The 25,656-nt window shown below is 44.1% G+C and overlaps 2 protein-coding genes across 6 annotated transcripts in view; both read left to right on the top strand.

Moving 5' to 3' along the window:
• The window catches only part of eif2ak3 (eukaryotic translation initiation factor 2-alpha kinase 3), a 32,905-nt gene extending 11,782 nt beyond the window's left edge, over positions 1–21,123 (top strand). The window contains exons 3-18 of the mRNA XM_037125503.1: positions 7,657–7,851; positions 8,063–8,193; positions 8,521–8,788; positions 8,906–9,071; positions 9,162–9,287; positions 9,574–9,696; positions 9,783–10,006; positions 10,549–10,661; positions 12,590–12,712; positions 13,163–13,312; positions 14,395–14,953; positions 15,264–15,437; positions 15,780–15,953; positions 16,055–16,156; positions 16,971–17,033; positions 17,967–21,123. Coding sequence (XP_036981398.1) covers positions 7,657–7,851; positions 8,063–8,193; positions 8,521–8,788; positions 8,906–9,071; positions 9,162–9,287; positions 9,574–9,696; positions 9,783–10,006; positions 10,549–10,661; positions 12,590–12,712; positions 13,163–13,312; positions 14,395–14,953; positions 15,264–15,437; positions 15,780–15,953; positions 16,055–16,156; positions 16,971–17,033; positions 17,967–18,155 — 2,880 coding nt within the window. The 3' untranslated portion in view covers positions 18,156–21,123. The remainder of the gene's footprint in view (positions 1–7,656; positions 7,852–8,062; positions 8,194–8,520; positions 8,789–8,905; positions 9,072–9,161; positions 9,288–9,573; positions 9,697–9,782; positions 10,007–10,548; positions 10,662–12,589; positions 12,713–13,162; positions 13,313–14,394; positions 14,954–15,263; positions 15,438–15,779; positions 15,954–16,054; positions 16,157–16,970; positions 17,034–17,966) is intronic.
• Positions 21,124–23,816: 2,693 nt separating this feature from the next.
• Positions 23,817–25,656, top strand: part of atrn (attractin) — a 126,812-nt gene continuing 124,972 nt past the window's right edge. The window contains exon 1 of one of the 5 annotated variants that reach the window (XM_037125376.1): positions 23,817–24,460. In XM_037125376.1, the coding sequence (XP_036981271.1) occupies positions 24,222–24,460 (239 nt within the window). In that variant the 5' untranslated portion in view covers positions 23,817–24,221. The remainder of the gene's footprint in view (positions 24,461–25,656) is intronic. The other 4 variants (XM_037125377.1, XM_037125375.1, XM_037125378.1 and 1 more) reach the window with 4 other exon arrangements.

Genomic DNA, 25,656 nt, shown 5'->3' on the forward strand with positions numbered 1-25,656 from the left:
GACATACTGTACTCCCCCACATATATATCTGAGAGTCGCTGTTCCGCCTGGAGGATTAGCCTCTTTGTTGACTGTGGTGGTTTACACATACGAGCGCAGCAAGACCCTCGTCTGTACATGTATACAGAAGCTTACACCACCCACACCGACATGCTGAAAGTGAAGTGTAGCCCTGAGCGAGACCAGAGCGCTGCTCTCCCAGATACATGCCAGAGAGGCGCTCGTGGTTTCGCTTTGATCTGGACTCACTCGGTGTCTGTAAGAGTTTCGCCTCAGGGAAAAAGCCTCAGATACTAACAAGGGTCTGGGTGGCTGCTGAGATCAGTTTAATATTAGTCTTCTGGTGCTGCTAAGGCACGTTCTGAGTTTAATGAACTCTCTGGCTCTGTCACATGAATGCATTTCTGCTTTATTAGCCGACGATAACAAGAAAAAAGCAACGTAGAAGCAGTTCACGAGAGTTAACGCATTTTGACAGGTCAGGCTTTACAGACAAAAAAGTTGGTCGGTGGGTAACTTGGATTAAAAAAGCCGACCCAAACTGTTTGATGGGTCTACTCTGGGAAATGAAATGAAAGCAGAAACGAGCGAGCTGATCTTCAACTATCAAATGTAGAAACTTCACCGCAGACGAATCTCATTCAAGTGTTTTTGAGATCCTGCCTGTAAGTGTGTGTGAAGTGGTTTCTCAAGTGTGTGTGCCATTCAGCCCCGCGAAGTCTGAGAGGTTCGCTGAAACCTACAATTAGAAGGAGGAGAACTAATCACTGAAATCAGCTGCTGGAGTGGGAAAAAAAACAAACAAACAAAAAAAAAGAAAAACTTCCAACACGTGCGTCTTGATCTCACTTAGTTTCTGCTGTGTTTGAGGATTAGAAAATCAGAATTCATGAGCCCTTTTTTTATGTTTTTTATTATTATTTTTTTTACCCGTGCTCCTCCGAGGTTATAATGTGGAGGAGATCCCCTAAAGGTTCCTCGAAGCACTGTTGGTTTCTGCGGGTCTAGACTGCGGGAGCGCAGTTATAGAGCTTCTCCACTGAACGTATCAGAATGCAAATTTGACCTTGAATTTAAAGTTGCACCCCGCGACGCTGAATTAAAAGATAACACTCCTCGTTATATAGGAACTGTGGTTTTTGGTGATATCCTTCAACTGAAGGCATGAATAATGTGATTCTATAAGGTCTGATGGAAGACTTCAACTTAACTTGCTTTGAAAAATTTAGTGTTTTTCTTGTTGAGTTCAAAGATCGACCCATCTTTCCTTTCTGTGTGCACATACCACACTGAGTTGTGTAATATAGTATATTAACTCTTAACTGTAATAATCTTAACCAGAGTAGAGCTGGACCAGTTCTTTTCTCTATGCAGAAAAAGATGATTTCCAAATATTCCCAGTAAGTTCAGAGCACTGATGCCATTTTTGGACGATAATATTTATTATTGAACTGTAAATTATCCTGCCTTCGTCACAAGTGCTTGATAACCACATTTGAGAGATTATCGCAAAACATATTGTGTGTATCAACCCGATATATCGTAATTCTTTACTACCAGATATCGGTATCAGTCAGACAAAAGAGACATCTACAATTTAAAATCATGGTCTAACAGTTTTGTTTATGCTTTGAGATCATTCTGTAGAACAAAGCAGACGTTCTGTCCAGAAAGCGTGACTCCAGATATATTAAATTAAAAGTGAACTTGAGCAAAACCGGGAGAGCAGAGTGAAAAAGATATATTTTGCGTCCCCACTTTTCACAGCTGCTTTGCCGCCTCTGAGGACGCCGCTTTGTTTTCCTTCTCTTAACATCTGTGAGACTTCACAAGAGGTGTCAAGCAATTCATAGAGACACACACACACATGTAACGTCCTCCTGTCATCCTCCAGTGTGCTCGTGTTGTGACAGAGGATGCTGACTCTCTGTGGTGTGTGTGTGTGTGTGTGTGTGTGTGTGTGTGTGTGTGTGTGTGTGTGTGTGTGTGTGTGTGTGTGTGTGTGTGTTGGACTCCTCTATCTGCGTGTTTTCACCTGTTGGCTCTCATTTGGCTGATGGAGCGGAACGAGGAGAGATGCCTGTCAGCTCTGAACCCAGTGACTCGCTGTGACGTCATTTGTTATGATCCTCCAGAGTGTGTGTACTTGTGTGTCTTGTCTGTATGTGTGTTGTGTTTTTCCTTCATGTTCATGTACCTCTATGTAAGTTTCAGATGTAGCCTTGCCCTCGCTGCCCTCTGTAACCTGGGATGCCTTAGTGTTTTGTGTGTTGGTGATGTGGGGGGCTGCCACTCATCTCCCAACCACCCAAACGCCTCCGGAGCGCTTAGCAGCGGTTTCATTGGTGCTTGCCGGGTCCCTGAGACACCAGTCTGCTCGGTGATTAGAGGGCTGGGGGGGGGTCTGCTGCCGTGCCATTGGCTGGCCTCGGCACGCCGGGGAGGAAGCAGCCAGTCACCTGCTGCATCCTGCGGAGTGTGTTTATGTCTCTTTCATTTTTTTTTTTTTTTTCTTCCCCTTAGTGAAACGAGGGACAGCAGAGCCACAAACAGCATTGTCTGCAGAAAAAGAAGCCATCACTTTAAAAAAAAATAAGCTAGGAGTTGCTGGAGGGTGTTGGAGGGGGGTGAAGTGTGTGTGTGTGTGTGTGGTGTGGGGGGGTTACATGCAGGGAGCCTCTGCCAGCCTGGGGTGAGTCATGCTGGGGGGGTTGGAGGGCGGGGTTAAAGGGATGAAGACGGAGGAGGGGGAGGAGGTTGGCTGATCAGGGTGGTGAGGTAATGCCACAGACCCAGAGATGATGTCATCACAGCAATAGACAATACGCGCACACCTCTGCCGGCACGCAGCGTGAATGAATGGGGAGAATTTGATTGATCGCTCCACAATGCGCCTGACGATTGATCGCCCGGCTGTGACTAATGTGACAAGCAATGATTCTTCCGGCTCAGGCGAAGGAAATGAAAAAAGGGCCAGACGGGCGATATTTTTGGCAGAAAGTCGATTTTTATTCCAGCCGCTGCGATTTTGTTGTGATTATTGTTCTGTGTGTTTTGCACTTACGCTCAAACCACCAGCAGCAGCAGCAGCAGCATCGCTCGGTCTCACACAGTCTGCCGCCTTTAAGTGGAGCTCTCTCCTTGTGGGCCCACAGTGGCACATGAGCGGCGGGTGAGCGCTGACACTGTTTGACAGGATTGCTGGAGCGTCGGCAGGAGCTCGCACACACAAACCAAACCTCCCCTCCCCAGCTCCCACTTCACTCCCTCTGAACCTCCACCCCCATATTTCCCAAGGGCGGAATACGCTGACATGATTACCATCATCGAGTAATCATCAAGTGCTCCAGCTTTCCTGAAATAGAATTAAGAAACAATATTTTTAAAGCGGCGCAAACAAAGAATAATTCATCACCAGAGATTTCAGCACGTATGGGTTTTTTTTTAAAGTGCAGAACAAATCTATGAATCTACATTTGACCTTACATGGCAGAGACGTACGCTGGAGGCTCCCTCCAGCAACAGATGAATATCTCAAAATAACTGAATGGTTTTGGGATCAGAGTGATAGTGGTGAGTTTTTTTAAGAAGAAGAAGGCGTGGGTAAGACTTGAATGAGTCTGAGTTTAAGCTCTTTAAAGATTCATAAGCATTGCAAATTCATACATTCATAGAGGCACGCAGAGATCACGTTCATGCTGAGAAGTCAGTTTTTTCCATTTTAAATCATTTAGGATATTTTTTCAAGCGATGGGCTCTTTTTAAATCTTTAATTGTATCGTTCCGCGAAGGTTAAAACAAAATGCAATATCCGTGCCCTGTTCTGGGTCATGAACATAACACAGATACGTCACAGAAATCCCTTTCAGAAACAACAAAGACTGTTGAATACAAACAGACGAGACAAAGACATTAAAAATCAGAGTGGGGGTGGGAAGTTCATAATAATTTCATGCTCAGTTCATCAAAGGATACCTTTAATTTCCTTTGATGTCGGGTGTTTCTTATAATCAGGATCAGAGTATCGCACTATATCTCAGATAAATACCCTCATTTCCTCCGATGTTGTTTGTTATTCGAACACTAAGCAGCTTCACAGTTTTAAATCACTTACCGATTGGCAGAGCAACATATTTCCATTTTAATGGAATACATTTTCTTAGCTATAGCTAGCAGGAAATGTTTTAAGCTTCATGGCATCGATACTCAAAAGATTGAGATTTGTAAGTGTACCCAGCAGACATAGATTATATCAGGATCTTTTGGGAGAGGAGTAGTGTAAGATAATGTTATGCTGGTCTGATGCCAAAGTCCTAAAAATCTGTGTCACAGCAAAGAGGATTGTTGGAATTTCCCCCTCTTCCTCTAAACCACAACAAAAAAGGTTTGCAGTAGAGCTGTTTTGTCGTAAACTCACAGAAAATCATATAATTGAATGATAAATGAGGTTAAGTGCAGAAGTAGCATCATTTCTACATTAATCAGTGTAGAGGTTCTCATCTGTTAATATATTTTAGGGATTTTAGGGAACAGCCGCCGGCCATTAAAGTCGATTCTGTAAAGTCCGTTAGCGCCGAGTACCTTGAGGTCATCAGTCTTATCTTGTCTCAGCTGTTTTTAATCACTATGCCCTAAGTGCTTTTCCTTGATGGCTTCCATATAGACAGACTTCCTCGCTGTCACAATATGTCAAAGTGAGTCATCCCACATGCCACAAGAACCTCCGCGGACCCGTTCTAACTAAGCTGTGCTGAGATGGGATGGTTGTCAAGCCCCCAGGAACTAGTTCCAACCGGGAGATGGTTAATAATTTACTGGAATGTGCAGAAAGTGATAAACTCACCACCTGTTCAGACTGCAGTGGAGAAAATTATTGAACAGCCAGGTGACGTAAACACCGGTGTGTTATAATCTGGTGTGAGGAGGTTGGTATGCAGTGACCTGGAGTTTCATTACAACATACAGCCACAACAAGGAGCAACTGGACAATCTACTTTCCAACCCTCACCTGTGGTTATGAGCTTTGGGTAGTGACGAAAAGAAGGAGATTGCGGATACACGTGGCTAAAATTAGTTTCCGACACAGGGTGACTGGGTTCAGTCTTAAAGATGGAGTTAGGAGCTCAGAAGGAGCAAGAAGTAGAGCCACTGCTGAGGTGATATAGAATCTGATTGGGATGCTTCCTGGAAGCTTTTCTTTGGAGGTTTTCCAGGCACAACAATCTGAGGGGAGACCCCGGGGCAGGCATAGAATTGCTGGAGCGATTGCAAATCTCATCTGGCCCACAAATGCATTGGGATCTCCCTATGAGGAGCTGGGAAGCTGCTGGGGAGAGGGATGTCTGGAATACCCTGATCCTGGATAAGCAAAATAAGATGGATGGTTGGATGGATCTCGTTACCTTCAGTCCCTGGTATTCATGTGGATGAAACTTGACAAGTACCACTCACCCAAACATCGTAGTAGCCCAACCTCCCACCTCCTTCCAGTGGCGCTCCCAGATCTTAGTGGCCCCCCCAGCAACACAGCAGAAACCACTTGGACATGATCCATGGAATGTGACATGAGCTTAAGGCATCACCCTGACGAAATGTCCTTAAATCCCAATCTGATCAAGCATCTGTGAAAGGTGCAGGGTCAACTCTGGCCCCACTATGGATCAGACTATGCTCTGAAACAATTAAGGGTCCTGTGAGTTTCTAGCTGGGTCTTCCAGGAACCAGATTTGTTCCGGTTTGTCCAACGGATGCTCGTTCATATTGAGATCTGCAGAATTTGGGGGCCAGGTTGATGCTTTCCGATGTCGTGGCTGATTGCTCTGTACAGAAGTTACAAACTCTTTCATAACTTCTGTTTGTTTTTCCTCAGTTTCACTTCTTGCTGAGCTGAGTGTTTTGTTGACCAGTCGGTGTAGAAATCAGTGGAATGGGCTCATTAGTGTCTGTTTGACTGTGGACATGAAGAAGCCGAGAGAAGAGATCCGGGGTAAATGGTGTCAGAGCACCGGGCCCGGATCAGAGACGAGGATTAAGGCATCAGGAGCTGGATGACTCATCCTCGGCTCTGATAAGTTCCCCTCCACTGTAAACCTCTTTGCACCCCCCTCATGGTGCGATGGTCAGATTGTTAACCCCTCCTCCTTTCACTTGCTAAATTTATCCTCATCTCGTCTCCAAACCATCCCCACCCCCTCCCATCGAAAAAAGATGACATCACCTCTGCTCCGGGCTGTGCTCTGTAGTAAATCATTCTGCCACACATGTCTCCCCTCCTGGCATTTTTTTTCTTTTAATCCACCACAAAGCAACTGCTCTGACCTTCTTTTTTTTTCTAGAGTCAGGTAGGATTTCCAAATCAACCTGATTGGCAGATCACTGGTTCGAGACCGGCAGCTCCGTGTGTCCGTCACTTTCGTGAGTTTTCATTAACAAGCAAAAGTAGAAAGAACAACTCGCTAATTAGTCCTCAGCTGCGGTTATGTCACTGAACAGTTGAGGAGTGAGTCACAACATGGATATCCAAATAAACTCTCGAGGACAGTCTTTGTTTTCTTCGAGCACTTCAGTCACAGTCGTCCACGCACCCCCTGATGAGCTAAAGCTGTGGAGGTTAAATCAGGATTAGGCTCAGGTTTTTACAATGATGTCATCCTCGCTGCCCCCCCCCAGCAGCAAGCACCTAACAGCGCACACACACATTATCCACGGATACACACTTTTATAAAGATCCAGGTTAATTACTTAGCCTCTTAGTTGTGTAATGGTCCCGAGCCTGCGGTGGATTGAGTCCAAGTGTGCGGGGGCTAAAAGCTGCTGCTGTGTGGGCGGATGTGTGTCGGGCCAGTGTTGTCTGTGTGGGCAAGTGTTTTTGTGTTTTTGAACGATTGTCTGTCTGAGCTGAATACGACTTTCGAAAACTGCAAAAAAAAAAAAGATATTACAGGAGGTTTTAATGTGTGTTAAAAGCGGTTACATCAGACACAAGTAATAAAAGTTGGGAATCGTTTCTTTTGCTGGTTGACGCTGGAGCGGAGTGTCGCAGTGAGTGGTGGAAACGGTGCTTCACATGCTGTTCTGTGTATCGCAAGCTTGTTAGATGACTTTAGTAGGGGAGTTCAGGTCTCACACAGCATCATCTGTATTATTAATGTGCGACAGGCAACAGGCAAATCAAGATAAACCTGCACAGAGGCAGAAGATTTAATAAAAGTGGGACAATTTTATTTAGATAGCTCAAATTAAAGGGCTTTAAATCTGTACAGCATAAAAAAACCCTGTCCGTAAATGGTTGATTCAGATAAGAGCTGCAGCTAATGCTTCTATTTCATGCTGATTTCACTCAGTCATGTTTGATTTATCTGTCCAATGTGACGTCTACAGATTGCTTCTTCCCTCCAACAGGCCAAAACTGGAAGGCTGCTAATTCACTGTCATGAATGAACAAGAAAAGCAGCAAATCGCTGCGTTTTTAGATGCTAGAATCACCAAATATTTGACATTTTGTTTTTGGAAAACAAGCAGAACAACAATGAGCTAACCTATAAACTATGAGGTTCAGTAGGGGCCAAGCCACGGAATAAAACAAACCCTTTTTTTTCTGTAGGGATACACGTTATTAACTGTAACACTTTCAAACCAATTTCTTTTTCCCTGCAGGTGTTTGGCAATAAGATGGTCATCCCTTCACTGGACGGTGCCTTGTTTCAGTGGAACCGCGACAGGGAGAGTATGGAGGCAGTGCCTTTCAGCGTGGAGTCCCTGCTGGAGTCGTCCTACCGAATCGGAGAGGACACGGTCTTGGTCGGGGGCAAATCCCTTACTACCTATGGCCTGGGGGCCTACACCGGCAAGGTCAGTGAAATCACTTCCACTAAGTTTTCGTTGTACTTCAGAAAGAGTAAAATGCCATTTTATTTCTCCTGTGTTTTACTGAGAGAGTGAGTTAAAGTCATCATAGCAAATGTCTTTTGAAAGAGGCCAACACAAACTCGTCCTCACCACATTAACACAGTAGAATAACCTTCTTTGTAATCCCCCCCCCCTCTCATTTCGTTCGTCTCAGCTTCGGTACATCTGCTCCGCGGTGGGCTGCAGTCGCTGGGGGGAAGACGAGCTGGAGAGCGAAGACGTGCTGCTGCTGCAGAGGACTCAGAAGACTGTGCGAGCCATCAGGCCCCGATCAGGGATGGAGAAGTGAGTTTTATTTAATCAGTCGATCAATCTGTCGTTGTCTGTCAGCCAGCCAGTCAGTCAGCGCGAGTCTCGGAGCAGCAACTGTAGCTTGTGTGGCATTTCAGGAAGCGTCGCAGACACTTGATTGACTTTCTGTCAGTGGGTTGAAATAAAGTCAGGTAACTTTTCAGCCACTAGGAGTTAGGAGTCTTCTTTTTTTTCTTGACAATACTGATTATTTTAACTGAATATATTTGATATTAAGTATTGGGATATAAACAATGATCAAGGCTTTAGGTTGCACTTGTAGTAGTTTTTTCAATCGTGTATTATCACCCGTTATATTAGGTGGAACTTCAGCGTTGGAAACTTCGAGCTGAAGCTGCTTCCTGAGATGCAGTCTGGAATGAACTTCCTGGAGGCAGAAGTTGCGAATGGTGACGCCTGGAAAGAGAGCGTGCGGGTCATCGCCGATGAGCCGAAAGAGAGGGAGCAGACGCAGGACCAGCAAAACCAGAACCAACATCTGGACCTCGTCATCAAAGTGTCTGTTCCTGATTGGAAGGTCATGGCCTTCAGTCCCGAGCCTGATGGACAGCTGGTCTGGGAACGTCAGGTGAGCCATGATAAAGTTCACCATGAGCTTCCCTCCCTGAGATTGATGCTTTTCTGACCCTCAGCCTGGAAATCAATACACTTCATCGACTCGTTCTTTATCACTTGTGTTGTGTAGTTCTGCACACCGATCGCTTCGGCTTGGCTGGTGGGCGGAGGTAAAGTCACACCAATCGCCCTGTTTGACGACAACGCCTACAGCAGCCAGGTTGATCCAGAGGAGGAGGAGGAGGAGGAGGATCCGACGAAGACCAGAGGAGCTGCGGAGTCCAGTGTTTACCTCGGTACGTTCATACACATGCAGAGATGCTCGCACTGCATGTTGGGTACCAGTGAATTGGGCTCATGTGTGACTCCTCTGCCCTTGTTTACAGGGATGTTCCAGGGACAGCTCTACCTCCAGTCCTCTGTGAGGATCACTGAGAAGTTCCCTTCTCAAGCTATCGCGTCTGAGAAGGACATAATTCCACTCCCCACCGTCAAATGGAAGCCTCTAATCCGTAAGTCCACACATCCCTAAGCATCTAATCACCAAAGCAACTTAAGTTTGTGAGCAGTGACCACCGACTGACTTCATTATTGTGTTTTCAACCACAAAGTGATGTTGTCGCTTGCTTTTAACAAACGTGAAATAATCAATAGTCTTTTGGGCTTGCTCCCTTTTTTTGCTCAGAGCTCGGTCTTTACTCTGCTTAATGTTTGACTATCCTCTAACTGTCATGCTGACTCATTTGATCGCTCTCTCTGCTGAGATCAGAAGACTTACTCATCCTGTCCTTGACACAGATTCCCCATCTCGGACACCGGCCCTGGTCGGCTCTGACGAATTCGACAAGTGTCTGAATAACGACAAGTTTTCCCATGATGAGTACAGCAACGGAGCGCTGTCCATCCTCCAGTATCCATATGGTAAGAGCCTGATACTGTGGACACGGGCTGGGAAAGACAAGTGAACAGAACCCCTGCTCACTGACTTCTTTTTGTCTCCTCTGCAGACAACGGCTACTACTTCCCCTACAGCAGGCGCTACAGGCGTGACAGCGCCGTGAGCTTGATAAAGGGAAACGGGGCGGGTGGCGAGACTCGCAGGAGAAAGGACCCCGTGCTGCTGCTGCCCTGGTGGAAGGAAATCCTCGGCACCATCGTTTTCTGCATCGCCGCCACCACCTACATCGTCCGCAAGTTCTTCCACCCCCCTGCCCCCGTGGCCTACGTGAGGGTAAGACCGCGGACACAGCCTGCAGACAGTGCACGCAACAGCTGCCCAGAAAGCATGTAAAAATGTTGACAGGACATCTCCAGCTGATCCATCGATGTTTTTATACTTGCAAAACTTTGCTCAAGCTGAAAGTAATTTGTGATGCAAGTGTAAAAGTCTATGGCCTGGGCGAGGCATATTAAGTGAGTCACATGACCAGAAAATAAACCTAGAAGTTTTAATTTTTTTGGCGTTATGTGCCAGAAACCAGCACTACAGACGCTTGTGTGACCTCGAAGACGATTTGAGGCCTAAACCACAAGGCCTCAAACCATGGATTGACCCTGTAAATTCTCTATTTTTAAAGCGAGAAAAAAATAGGTGATTCTTCTCAGTTGTTTTCACATTAGTGCACTGATTTGAATTGTTATGTCTGCCCTATGTGTCATATATCACCTGTAGTTTCCCCACAAAAAGAACAGAAAGTTAATGTTTTTTTTGTTTTTTTTGTTGACACTTCTAATTTTGTCCTTGTCGTCTCTCTGTCTTGTCTCCCCTCAAAGCAACGGAAAGAGTCGGAGACGCAGTGCCAGACAGACTCCAAGTTTGACCTTGAAGTTGTTGAATCCAAAGAGCCCGTTGCCATGGAGACCCGTTCCAGCGAATACGTGTCCAGGTACGTCTGCGACAGCCGAACAGAAACATGCTCGGTGTAAATTTTTTCTTTTTTTTTTTTTTGTCATGACTCAGGAGAACTTCATGTTACACCACCGCTGTGCCTGGGATTGTTATCCTCACACTTGAAAAGACGAGTCTCACCCTTTCAAGGTGTAGCTACAGATTTTCGGCACTGTTACCATGGTGACCACCGGTCTTCCCAGCCTGCCTTGATAGGACAAGGCAGAGATGGGAGATACGACTCGTACGAGTGCATGATTGGATAACTCAGCTGTTTGCCATCAAATGAAAATGACCTTGGCCCCTGCTGAGCCCACCATACCCAGCAGCATCTGCCACGGGGTCGGAGTGTCACTTTACATCACTGTCAGCACATTGTCAGAAGTCTTTTTTTGTTATTTTCGGACATCCCAAATATGATCAGCGGCTATAATTTATGGGCTGCCACCGACCTCCTGCAGTGTGATCGATGGAGGTTGCATGTTTACATTTGTTCGCTGAATAATATGGATCTAACCCCCCCCGCCGCCTGATAAACACCAGCCAGAATCTGATTAAACTCCACATTTTTTCTCTCCTCCTGTCATCACTCGCACATCCTCCTCTTTTTGATCCACCCTAAAAATGACAAGCTACCCCACCCGCCCCTCTCCCTCTCAAGCTGCTGCTGCGGCTGCGGCTGCTGCAGTCCATGCAAATTGCTTTTCGCCAAAGAAGTTTCCCGAAATAAAACCAGTGGCTGTTGCAGCAGCTGAAGCAAACATGAGTCAGGATCATTACAGACAGAGATGCAGATCAGGAAACAACGCCTGAATCAAAAGTGCCCACACAGTTCTCTAATATGACAGCCTTTAATCCCTGAGTCTGAGAAGGGATGTCACCAAATATAACACGCATCATTTATATATAGTATTATTACATTAAGGTAAATAATAAAGACACATTTTCAGTCACTGTGAATTAAAGCCAACAGGTGAACTGCCAATTTACATATAAATATTTCACTCAAAATAAATCATGAATACAGTTAAATGTGTGACAAAAACAAAACAAAATGCTTGCAGGCATTTTAATGTGACCTGTGAGGCTTCTGCGCTCTCTGATAAGGTGAGAGAAAGCACAACCTGCAGGTGTGACTCACCTGACAGTGATGGATGCCTGTCCTCCACGAGCACTCAAAGTCAGTCGCTTCAGACTGATTGTAGTTCTGTCAGACTGTGAGCTCACTTTACCACGTCAAAGTCTTCAGCTTTGAATGAGCAGAAGTTTCTCTCTAGGATAACTAATGTATTAACAGAAATGGCCAAAAATCTCCTTTCTGAGATCCATCGCCTGCTTATGTTGGTTAAATAGAAGCATCGGTATTAAATTTTTTTTTGTTTTTACCTTTAATTTTGGTGGCATCTCGCTACAAAGCAAGATAAATTATATGATTTCTTTCAGACTACACAGATTAACAGAGAACCTTCAAATCAATATCACATTTTTAGACTTAAAAACAGGCCGTGTAAATCCTCAAATCATCTCTGCCTAAGTGCCCTTGAGCAAGGCACTGATACCTAAAAACTGGGCTTCATTGCACCCTCTAGTCTGACCTCTCTGGTGAACTGTGTGGTGGACTGGATGATGAGGGATGTGCAGAAAGCCGTTTGTGCAGTAAAGTAATCGTCCTGTAAAGTGACACGGTGAAGCTGTGAGTTGGATTCCCGCCAGCTCAGCAGCCACAGCCGGCCTCGGCAGAGACTCGGCTCCTTCGTCTGATATCACCTTTTTATCACTTAATAACCCGCCTTGGCCGGGGTGAACCGTGTGATCTCCGCTCTTTGAATCCGCCAGGCGTCTGGCTGATAGCACGGCCGTCACACGCGGCTGACAGAGGTGTGATTCTTCTTCTGCATAATAACAACCCGAGTGTCCTCTCCTCAGGTACCTGACTGACTTTGAGCCCGTGCAGTGCCTTGGCCGCGGGGGGTTCGGTGTTGTGTTTGAAGCCCGTAACAAAGTGGACGACTGCAACTACGCCATCAAAAGGATCCGTCTGCCCAACAGGTAGCAACCGCTCGCACTGCAGACTTCCTTGCTGGAGGCTATTAGCTCTTCCTTCATGTCTGTTTGCTTTTAAAGCAGTTGGACTGAGTTATGTAAGATGCAACCTGCATTTCCAAACACAGAATACTATGTAGAGGTTGAGCTGAGATTTTGGTACAAACATTATTTACCAGAAATGGAAGCGAGAATCGAGCTCTGTCTTTTGTCGTTGACTCGTGCATCACACGGTGCACAAACAAGGCAGCTGTTTTCATACCTGGTTTTTTTAGACCTCGCTTTATCAAGACCAAGCTCACTTTTGGTCTTGGATTGGTTCTGTCTGCATTCAGTAAACAAATTATGTGTGTAACTCAGAATATTAAACACAAGAAACTTTAATGATCAGCAAAGTAAATAACTGGGAGCAGTTGTCCCGACTGTGGATTGAACACCCGACTCTCACTTTTTCAGAGAGCTGGCCCGCGAGAAGGTGATGCGTGAGGTGAAGGCTCTGGCCAAGCTGGAGCACCCGGGGATCATCCGCTACTTCAACGCCTGGCAGGAGAGCCCCCCCGAGGGCTGGCAGGAGGAGATGGACCAGAGGTGGCTGAAAGACGCCAGGTGAGTTATCCCGTACAGCTCAACAGGTGGAGCATGGCACTAACACTTCTGGTATCCATATGAAGAAATTTAACCCTCCTCTCTGGAGGAATTGTGACATTTATTACACCGCCGACTTTACATGACTCGCCTCAATTCACCAGTTGATTAAGGCAGATGTTTAAATGCCAGGGGAGGGAGGATTCACACGAGCATGTTTGCAGCAGTTAACTGGAAGTCTGGTGTGTGTTTACTCCTTTCTGTTAGCTTTGCTCGGGCAGATTAGAGCTAAAAGTGGCAGCATGCATCATGCAGTGACTCAATTTCTCTTCACCCATGCACTAAGTTGGTGCACAGTAAATGGTGTCCTTGCTAAATGAAACGAATCGTCGAGGTGGTTCCACGCTGAATCGGACATATTTTGTTATCTTAATGTTGATTATTTGAGCTTTTTTGTAAACAAACTACTTTTTTTTTGCACATTAATCTTGAATAATTAGCGTATATGTTGACATAAGCCCCATTCGCACAGGACTAGTATTACCAGGGGACCTTGTGATTTACAAATGATTACGCCTCCATATCTGAGTTTCATGCTGTGCATTTGTACAGGATAATTAAAGTCTGTATTTTACTTAAATTCACTGACATTATCCCACGGAGATGATGCCAAGGCTCTGCCTAACATCTGTGTTTCAGAGGCAGAGCGTCTGTTCTTCAGCAGCCACATTAATAATAGAGTTTAGAGTTGTTTTGCTCAGTTTTTCCACGTGTTGCAGGTATAAATACACATTTGCAGCTTGTTTAGATCTAATAGCAGGTGTCATGTGGCTCAACTTCAATATGACAACTTTTTATTGTTCCCATTCTTCTCTGTCATCACTGTCGAGCGTCAACATAGGCGATCTCACTGCACTGCTGTACGAGATATTATAAGCAGCGATCACGTCATGTTTGTTCAGTGGACTGACAAAAGCAAACAGAAAAATAAATAAATATGAACACAAGCCCCAGAGATGCTGATTCACACAAGACTGATATTATCACATTTGTCATGTGACTCTACCAGTCTGTCAGGATTAACTCTCCTTTCCCTCTTTCAGCACCACCGACTGGCCAGTGAGCTTCCTCGACCACATGGAGGCGCTGTCAGTTAAAGTTCCAGTGTCCAGCTCTGTGTCACCCATCTCTGGACCTGGAGGAGAATCTCTGGAGTCCTCCGTCAGCGCCCAGGCTCTTCTCTCCAGCAGCGCAGGTGGGTCTGTAGGGTTCGATGCTGACATGGCGGACCTGTCCTTCCACCCGCTGCTGGGCCACGACAGCCTCATGTCTGAGAGGGACAGCCAGGCGGACCCGGACGCCTCGGACACCCCCCACTCCTTCGAGCTCTGTCCTCCACGCGGTCCCAGCGACTGCACCTCTTCTTCCTTCGACATCGTGTTTGAGGACTCGGGCTGCGACCGCGACGCCGACGCAGACACGGACTCTGCTTCCAGCGCGGCCAGCCCGGGCACGGTGACGGAGAAGAACAGCTCGTCTTCCTCGCACACCAGACAACAGGAATCTGTCCCCCCGTCCTCTTCCTCACCCCCCAGACCAACCTCACTTACTCTGGCTCTCCCCACAACTCCTCCAACCCAGCGGGTCCAACCGTCTCCCAAGGTCAGTCAATCATTGACTGAATCAGCTGTAAGGAACTGTTGTTCCGGTCTTATCTCAGCTGGTTGGATCTTTATCATTAGTCCTTCCTGTTCTCCCTGTAGGTTTGTTGTTAGAGGTACAGCTTTACAAGATAACAGTGTTTGTCCTCTTTAGCTCAAAAAGTAAACGCTGTAATACTGAGAATATTCATTATTTATTGCCCGATTTGTCTCCCGTAGACGAATCTATCATTCAGGGTAAATAACTTAATCGACAATAGCTGCACAAATCAACGTTAATCGTAATGTTCTGAACCTCCTCCTGTCTCCAGGTGTATCTGTACATCCAGATGCAGCTCTGTCGGAAGGAGAACCTGAAGGACTGGATGGCTCAGCGCTGCCTCCCGGAGCAGAGGGAGCACAACCAGTGTCTGGATATCTTCCTCCAGATCGCAGAGGCTGTCGACTTCCTGCACAGCAAAGGGCTCATGCACAGGGACCTCAAGGTGAGCGCACACACTACACACTGACCTCTGTGCAGGTGAATTAAACTTCTGATGACACTTAGTGTTAGAAAACAGTTCTGACTGCAGGTGCAGTTAGAAATGTTAACCAGGCTCACAGTTAAAGCTGCTTGTTAGTTTTCTGCATTATGTCCTTTTGCATTTTGTGGAAAAGTAAAGCTGCACAAATGATTCCTGTGAAAGTACAAATCTGCATGGTCCTGGTTTAATCTCTATACATGATGTGATCTGTTGTCTGTACATGTTCTAGTAAAGATGGCTGCCATCAGGTGTTTACTGTTTGCTGCATGTCACATAACACACACGTCTCTGTCGCCCCCTCAGCCCTCGAACATCTTCTTCACCATGGACGACGTGGTGAAGGTGGGAGACTTCGGCCTGGTGACGGCCATGGACCAGGAGGAGGATGAGGACGAGCCAAGCGCGCTGACGCCCGCCCCGCTTCTGACCCGGCACACGGGCCAGGTCGGCACCAAGCTCTACATGAGCCCGGAGCAGGTGAGCAGCAGCAACATGAACTGAATCTACAAATGCTTCTGTGATTAAAAGAAATATGGACTTTAATCTCACATTCGATTCTGCCCGTTCTGCACTGACAGCTCTCTGGAAACTCGTACTCTCACAAAGTGGACATTTACTCTCTGGGTCTGATCCTGTTTGAGCTGCTGTATCCGTTCAGGACCCAGATGGAGAGAGTCAGGGTGAGTCAGCAAACACATGAGCACATAATCATGTGCTCAGTTTACTTTGGTTTGTCTCTCCTCTTTAATTAGCCTCCAAAACGACTGTTAAACGGCAAAAACAAATACCCTGTTAGCTGCCTTGAGCTTGATGGTTATAATCAGTTTGGACTCTGTTCGTCTAAAATTGTGTTTTCCTGTTTTTAATCCAGTGTTTGTAGTGTAAGTCCCAAATTGGTTTGTGAGGCATTAAATCAAAACATCAGTAGAAACAAAAGTCTTTTTTTAAGCAGAGCAAAAAAAAAACAAACCTAAAAGGCAGATTGGGGAGTCATAAAGATTCATTCAACAAACGCAAGATTAAAGAAGTGTGTCTGGAGAATAGATTTATGGTACGAGACAAATCTACTCAACACAAACTATTAAAAAGTCAGAATGTATTAAAATCTTCCTCACCCGTGATGAAGGCGGTTTAAATGGAGATGATTGGATGTGATTGTGGCTTCAGCGAGGATCTCTGCTGCTGCTGCTGCTGCTGCTGCCGGTTAATTAAGATGATGAAAAGAGAGACTTTCTGACGAGGAGGTGAATCTTTGTGTCTCCTCTCTTCATCAGACAATCATCTCTGTTTTGTCTATTGTGAAAACTCTGTTGGGGAAACAGTGCTACATAATCACTATTGTCATGTGAATGATCACTAGAGTCAGTTTAAATAGTAGATGCTCTTTGCCCCCTGTGTGTGCTGTCGACAGTAACGTCTTTGTCTCCCTAACAAAGGGCCTGATAAGCCCATTAGCGGCTCCACTCACAGGTGTTTACATCCCTTTTCTTCCAGACGCTGACGGAGGTGAGAGCGCTGCGCTTCCCAGAGGTCTTCTCCAAAAACAACGTGCAGGAGGTGAGTGGCTGTCTGCTGCCACCTAGTGGCTGCGAATGCAAACTGCATCTGAACCCAGACAGTTGTTTATCCCGAGAACAGGCAAAAGGAAAAAAAAAAAAAAATGGGACACATCCAGAGCTGTTATGTAGTCTGTCCACAACAAAATGATTCACTGTGTGAGTCAGACCTTCCAAAATGATTCACTTAGGATGTATAGTTCAATATTTAGCTCCCAAATCAACAATAAAATAAAGTTAAATATCATAATTATACACACTGAAATATAAAATGTGAGTGTTGGAAGTAACAAATAAACATTTTTATAAAAATGTAGGAGATGAAAATTCATGTGACTTGGGAAAATTGAGGGATAAAAATGGTAAAAACAGTGAAGAGGAGAGTGATTACATTATCAACTGATTTGATTTAGTTTAATTTATCTTTTGTTACTTCCACTTTCTCACACACACACACACACACACACACACACCCGCCGGCCTGTTTCACTGTGGGGTTGGTTACACTCGCCTTGTTTACCTGTTTACCTTGTAATGAGATTAACATAATCCCAAAACATAATCTGTGGTATCCCGCTTTACTAGTCGTGAACGGTCCTGTTTTAAGATGTCCTGAACACCGTGTGCATACATGTAACTGAATTTCTTTATATAGGTCATGAGAGTGTTCAAAATGTTCAAAACAGAAATCTGAACTAAACTAAACACCTAAATGTGTGTTTTGTTTTGTTTTTCCACTGGTCTCAAAGAAAAAAATCTCTGAATGGATCAGTGCAGGAAAAGATTTGTGTTTCCTCCTTTAGTGTCTCCACTTTTCTGCTGGTTCTGCTGTGTTACATGAGCGCTAAGTGGAGTGACTGAGTTGAACTAATGGATACTGCAGCATGGTGCTTTCCTCAAAGACGTCACTGTCCTGTTTTTCTGTGTTGTTTAGCTGAGTATGGTGCACAGCATGCTGTCGTGGAGCCCCGGTGAGCGTCCTGAGGCGGCCGAGATCATCGGGACGCCCCTCTTCCAGGAGCTGGAGCTGGAGCTGACCTGCCGACTGGCCGTGAGACAGCGCTCCCGCACCTACAGCGCCTCGTCCATGGGCCGCCCGTCGCGCCAGTCATCATCTACCTGAAAACCACATGACGCAATATATAGACTCCCCCTCATAGTTTCCCTTCATCCCCCAGCTGGTCTTGCTGCCCAAGAGAAACACCTCAGCCCCCCCCTTGCCATCACACACTGCCTCAGACAGCATCACTTTAAAGGCCTAGGATGACAAATGTGCGGAAATCGATCTCTGTGGCTTTACAGCCGCGAGACAGAGGCCCGCACACTTCCTCTTCTTGGCAAACACAACATGCCGTTACATATTTGCACACCATTATGCTGCCCACGTTCCCAATTTTAATCACACTTACAAGTGAAAGAGTCTTTTAAAAAAAAGCGACAGCCGTTCTGTAATGTTCACGACCAGACTTGGCTCAAGTGCTACTTGCAAATAATTCTTAGTGGTTATTCTAAATGGTTCCGAGCACCAGATGGGCAGCGCTTACAGCAGCCAGCCAGCCAGCTCAGTGTGGACCGGGCCGTTACCCACAGAACATTTAGAATTGATTTCTGAAAATGTTAAACCTGCAATTGTCGTAATCAACAAACTCAATCATCTGGTGCTCCGAGATCATTAAGAGGCCGCTGAGAACCGTTTCAGATGTGATGTTTTTTTCCGACGCCGGTCTGGTCACAACACGCTGCTTGCTCACATTCAGCCAGTGTTCACTCACCCACACTACACCTCAGGTATCAAAACCAAGAGGACACTCCAAAGGGGCCTTTGATGCTTGATCATCCTATCGACTAGTGACGAGTACTGATCACTGGTACGAGCACTAACTTGGTGTTCCGACACCCAATATGCCTGATTTGGGAGACCAAAAAAGACCATCTTGTTTTCCTATGTGTTTTTTTTATTAATAAGAGAAAGGTGATGTATTGCGTAGAGAAGAGTTTATGAATCCAGTTCATCAGATATGATTTGCCTTTAGAAAAAGGGGTCCGCGGCCCCCTCTGAATGAATGCCGAGCCTCCGGGCTCCACGTCTTTTCTGCATGTACCTGATAGGAAAGTGAAGGGGTGAGTGAGAGTTCGTGATCTTAAAGCCAGTACTTGGAAGCAGTTTTTCTGTGTGTAAATTTACACAACGAGGTGCTCAATCATTTTCCAACACCTCCTCTTTGCTCTGTGTACATAATTGAAGGGAAAAATCTGTTTATATCTTTTTTTTTTGTTTGTTTCTTTAATAATCAAGAAGATATGTTTTGATCAATCCTGTATATATTGTAAGGCGCCATTGCTTGTAAATGGCTTTTTTTTTTCCTTCCCCATGAGGCGACTGTAAGATAGTGTGATATACTGTGGGAGAGGAGACGATCTCTGCCATTAACAGATAGCTGAATGTTACAGTGTGACCTCCAGAGACAGATGATGACGCTGATGATGGCGGTCACCTCTTCTTCTAGCTGTTTTGAAAATGATTCCCAGTGTTTGTTTTTCACATGTTGGAAGGGGTTTGCCCTGCTCCCGAGCACCAGAAGAGAACCAGAGTGCCATTTTGAAAGTCAGTAAAGTGTACTTCTCTGTAGCTGATGACTCGCCTCGCATTTTTCTCGGAGATGTGCCGCATCCAGCTGGTGTTTCCAATGAAAGCAGAACAAACAAAAAACCCAAATACTGAGCTCTGCAGGAGAAATAGCATTTAGTCGAGAAGGTGAAACAGTTTTTTATCCCCTCTGCGTCGTCTACCGGGGGACCTGGACCTGATGCTGGTCATGTGATCCGCATGAGCATTGTTTTATGTACATAAGAAGTGCTGGGAGCGTCACATGACCCGTCTTTTAACTACACACACACAAACTGCTAATTGTAATGTGCTTTCAATGATTGTACTTTTCTAGGAATCCTCTCTCTCTCTCTTTTTTTTAAAATAATAATATTAATGATAATAAGCGCAGTTTTTTGATTATTCTGCAGGGTTTTTTGATCACTGTTAAGTCTCGACTGTGTCTCATAGCCGGAAGTCAAACTGATGTTTCGCTTCATCCGTCCACTCAGCCCACTGAAGATGAGTCACCCTCGTTGTAAAATGATCATTTTTCTCTCTTCAGTGTTTTCAAAACTGGACTGTACTCCCACCACGAAGAAGGTGGAAACTGGAGAGCTTTTTTTTGTTCTTTCTTTCTTGTTCCATAATGACACGTCCTCAAGTTAGGCGGAAAAATGTGAAAACTCGATGCCGAAATTCAGGCAGGAGTTGCTTTGTGAACGACAGTGTGTCGGCGCAGTTTTCTTCCGAGTTCCTTTGTCGACATTTCAACGCCTTTTTTCTGTAGAATTAATGTTTGATATTTCAAAAGGAAGTCAATAACGAAATCAAGGACAAATCCTTCTCTCTTACAAAATTAGCTGAAAAGAATTGGTTTTTGTCCTCCTTTTTCGAGAAGTTTAGTTCTGATTTAAAGATTTGTTGGTGGATGATTAACAGCAAGTAAGAAAGGAAGCTTTCACAACTTCAATCACCTACTGTAGTAAATATCTTATCAGCTTCATGCCGTCAACACTGAAAACAGCATTATTAACAATAGTGTATTATCTGAGATTCTTCAGATTTCCTTCTTTTCACTCAAACTAAGAAAATGTGATTATACAGTAGTTCATTCATGCTTTGTTCAGTTGTGTACACAATCCTCACACTCCTGCCATCCAGGTATCTGTTCCTGAGGATAGAACAATTTAATAAGTCAGACCCCCTCCTCCTCCTCCTCCTCCTCCTCCTCCTCCTCCTCCTCCTCGTCCTCCTCCTCTCAGTCTCTGATGACTCTGTCTGGAGATGTAGTTGCGTGTCCTCGTGCACAAACCCCTCATCCTTCTGTCCATGTTGAATTGTAAATATGTTTATTTGCTTTTTATTTATGTTCTGATGACGTGATCAATCCTTTTTTTGGGTTGGTGTTATTATGAATGCGCTTCATGCGAGCGAGCGCGTTGGAATATGATGACTTCTTACAAGTCTAAGATTTAATAAACTGTTCTATACCGTTTGTACAGTTTGGTGTCCTTGGTGTGAAGTCTGTGGGGGCGGTGCTGGGAGGTCCGATCATTATCATCACCTGATCATCATTAGGCAAACACCAGAGTTAAGACTCGTGTGAAAACAGACACATATCCTTCTTTAAACACCTGTTATAGTAATAATTCACATCATACTTTAATATTATTTTAACCAGAAGAAAATACACCTTGTGCTGCATTAAAAACACAACATGTAACACAATATTTATCACCTTGTTATCACCTTATTATTCATATATATCCTATTTTTATACAAATATATGTATATTTAAATAGATAGCCTAATTTCCCTTTGGGTATCATTAATAAAGTTCATCATCATCATAGCAGCCGGTACATTCAGCTACAAATACAATCAAAAAAGGGCAAATATAGAAACAATAAAATGCTTTAGTAGCCTTTAAGATGATATAATATGATACACAGAGGTAGAAGAGAAAAGATGAGAGGATAAGGTGCAGTGTTACAGTAATAATTTAAAGTGTATGATTTGAGTGTTATAGAGTGTGCGTATATATGCACACAGCTAAGCTGTTTATTGCATTTTTGTGTGTTGAAAAATACATTTTCCCAAGTAAATGATCTGTTAATACATGAAAAATATAATTTGAGTGATAGATTTTCAGATATATGCATACATTACCAAAGCATGATCAAAACATGCATTCATTGGTATGTATTGTCAAACATATATGGATCCTATTCTTAACGAGAGTGAGAGTAACTAATTACAGTTACTTGAACTGCTGTAATTAAGTCCTTTTTTGGGTACCTATAATAAAACTGAGGAGGATTAGCTTCTAAAAGAGACTCTGAAAGCTGCTACAAAAATACCACTCAGTCATATTCTGAATGATGAATCTTTTTTTGTATTCTCTGCCACATTCGGTGCAGGAGAGCACACCTGTTGTACATGTAAACCACATTCATCAAAGGCCCTGCACACCCACACAGGTGTGCTCAGTGATCCTGGCTGCTGAGACCTCAGCCTGGATGGATGGTGGCGTGAATTATGTGAAAGCGGCTCTCTGCATGTTAATCAAGCTCATCCTGCACGTCCTGAGAAGAAGTCCTGAGAATTATGGGACGGAAATCACCTGTGTGGGTTCTCACAGACGAGCAGAGGCTTGACGTAAAGGAACGTGCACTCTGCTTGATTCTTGAGAGCTAAATACTTCCCGTTCCTCTTCGTCTTCAGACAAGGGCCACTTACTTTATTATAAAGCTTTCGAGCACATCTCAGGGTGTTGATCAGCCGGTGGAGTTTGCACCCTTGTCATTGAGTTCATCCATGAAGTTGTTCACTGTTGCTGGGTTCTCATTTTCACTTATTTGTTTTATTTATTAATTCATTTCACCGACTCTCAATAAACAAAGAGATTAATTGTCATACTTGTTGAACAGTTTTGGTAAATTGGTCAATAATGTCATTGTTAGACGAGATTTATGTCTTGTATTTTATCTATATAAAAGACCAAACAATTAATAAATCCAGCTAACCTGAATCATTAAGATCGATTATTCATCATGATTAAGTAACTGTGACTTAACACGTCTTAACTGATGATCCACAAAGTGTGAATTAATCACATAAAGTCACATTAACTTAATAATATTTTTGCAAATATTAATATACCAATTATCAGCCTGAAAAATCTGATGCAATGGAAATACTCATGTAAAGTACAAGTACCTCAAAACTGTACTTAAATGGGCACAATGTATTTTTTTTTTTTTTAAGTTTTGACTAAAGAAACTAAGTGAGCAAACTTTTCATTTTTATGCCTGAATAAACAATCTGACTTATAAGGTAAGGTGGCGGACCCTGCCATATTTCTAGCTTCAGACAGTGTTCTGGGAGCTTATTTTCCTCTCAGAACAACTTGTTCATTAATTTAATATTTCTGAGTTTGTATTATCCCCTCATTAATATTATAAACTTGAGAGTTTGAATTTCTGCTCTGAAACTACATAGATAGTTTAATTGCTGATAAAATACAATGTTTATTTCTGTAAATATAAAAATGTCTTCAGATTCATATTAATAAATGCACTAAAAGTAGAAAATACTATAAAATATGCTCTTGTAACAAAGATAACATGATTTGTATTTGATCATTGAATGTTACAGATAGTTTAGATGCTGATAAAATAAAATGTTGATTTATGTTAATATAAAACGTCTTCAGATTCATGGCAATACATGCAATAAAAGTATAACATAAGATTTGCTCTTATAAAGAAAATAACATGCTTTTATTGTTATTATAAAATGTTACAAATAGTTTAATATATTGTTTACTTCTTAATGTAGAAATGTCTTCAGTTTCATTCTAATAAATGCAATAAAAGTAGAAAATACTACAAAATATGCTCTTATAAAGAAGATGTAATAAGTGTAATATAAAAAAAATGCTTTTATTAAGAAGCTAACATGCTTTTTGTATTATACAGTGTTAGATAGTTAGATAGTGCTAATAAAATACATTATTATTTCTGTTAATATAAAAAAGGTCTTCAGATTCATACAATAAATGCAATAAAAGTAGAAAATACTGTAAAATATGCTCTTATAAAGAAGATAACATGCTTTTTGTGTAATTATAAAATGTTACAAATAGTCTAAAATTATGTGTATTTTTGTTAATCTAAAAAAACCTCCAGATTCATGGCAATAAATGTTATTAAAGTAGAAAATATGATAAAATATGCCATGATGAAGATAACATGCTGTTTGTCAGGGGGCGGGACTTCCGCTCTGATTTCAAAATAAAAGTTTAAAGCCCTGCTCTTCGCCTCCCCCCGTTGCGCATTTCCTGTCACCATCACGTCACTTCTGGATGTCAATATGCGGCTCGGTGCGGCGGCTGGGAAACGGAACCACGGGAAAGATGTAAACCATTAACCAGCTGAAGACTCAGCCTAGAACGAAGACGCTGAACCGTCACCCAGCAGGGAGACCGAACCCTCAGGTCCACACGAACGGAACCGCTACCAACGGCCAGCCCGTTGAGTCGCTATCCTCCGAAAGCGGCGGAGCGCCTGCCTCGAAGCAGCCATCTTTTGTGCGAGAATGTACGGGGCGACACGGCGGGCCTGCTCGGGCTCTGGCCGGGGCCGGAGCCTGCTGATGCTGACGACCGCGCTCCTGCTCTCGGTCGTCGGGCTGCTCTCCGGGCTGCCCGGTTCTACCGAGGCGAAGGAATGCGACAAACCGTGCATGAACGGCCAGTGTAACACGGCCACTGGCAACTGTGTGTGCTTCCCCGGCTGGGTCGGGGACCAATGCCAGCACTGCGGAGGGAGATTCAGGTACAGTGAACACACACACACACTCACACACACACACACACGGGGGGCTGGAGGAAGCTGCTGGTATCACTCAGGTGTGCAGCCTGACGTGTGCTCAGCGTTCGATCATTCACAACTTGTCAGTAGAAACCAAGCAGAGCTCACCTGAGGCAGGTACACTGCCTCCACCACCGGGCTCCTGCCAGCTGCTGCTGAGGCTCATTTCTACTGGTTTAATACGACTAAATGTCTGTAAATGTCCCACACAGAGCTGTTGTGCCATTTTGGTGACATGCATGTTGACCAGTATTAAACCTCGGTGTCACCATCTTTTTCCCCCTCAAATCTGTTGAAATGAGACCAGAACAAGTGTCAACATCACAGCCGGGCACCACTTCAGATCAGGAGCGATGTTAAAGATCCCCGACACACACAAACAGAATCTCTAATGTGTGTCTGACATGGTTTCTGCAGAAATATCACTGTGTAATAACCATATAAAAATCCTTGAAATGTCTGAAATTTCCCATTGAATTATATGAAAACGCTAAAATTGCTGGACATAATATGTCTCCTGCTCAACTCTCAGTGCACTTGTGCTGGATTTGGATGTGTATGGTGGCTTTTTGGAGCCACTACATGATGATTTGTGTTGCCACTAGGTTAAAGATATAATATGTTGGACTAAAAAGACGTTAAATCTGCAAGTTTACTAGTGATTGATGTCGCCACTTCCAAGTCAGAGGATAAACTTCAGGAATATTTTCAATATTACCTCATTTGTCAGCATCTCTGCCTGAGCCACGTCGGGTAGGTTATCATCAACAATGGCGGTTGTGTAACGTTGTGTTTACCACCAGCAAAGCAAGTTTGACCGCCGAATCATTTGTTTTCATTCCTGTTATTCATGCAGTGTTTGTCCGCCCCAAACATCCGGATTACTTCACTGTACGTCAGACGTGAGATGACACTAAGAAAGAAAAGGCACGTGTATGTCTGAGTTTTTAAATGTAGGTCGACTCTGACTCAACTCAGCACTCACCAGCAACTCTGGTTCTTCCGTTACGTACAAAAACAAGATCACTGCTGCAGTCGGGCTGATAAACAGGAGTGAAGATATTCTGCATTTTGATTTAAACGGTTCTGGATCCGATATCACTACTTTAGTTTATTCCTCCAGATGTTGTGGCTCTACACCGGACTCTCTCGCTGGTTCT

Source organism: Acanthopagrus latus, chromosome 16, assembly GCF_904848185.1.
Source record: "Acanthopagrus latus isolate v.2019 chromosome 16, fAcaLat1.1, whole genome shotgun sequence".
Lineage (NCBI taxonomy): Eukaryota > Metazoa > Chordata > Actinopteri > Spariformes > Sparidae > Acanthopagrus > Acanthopagrus latus.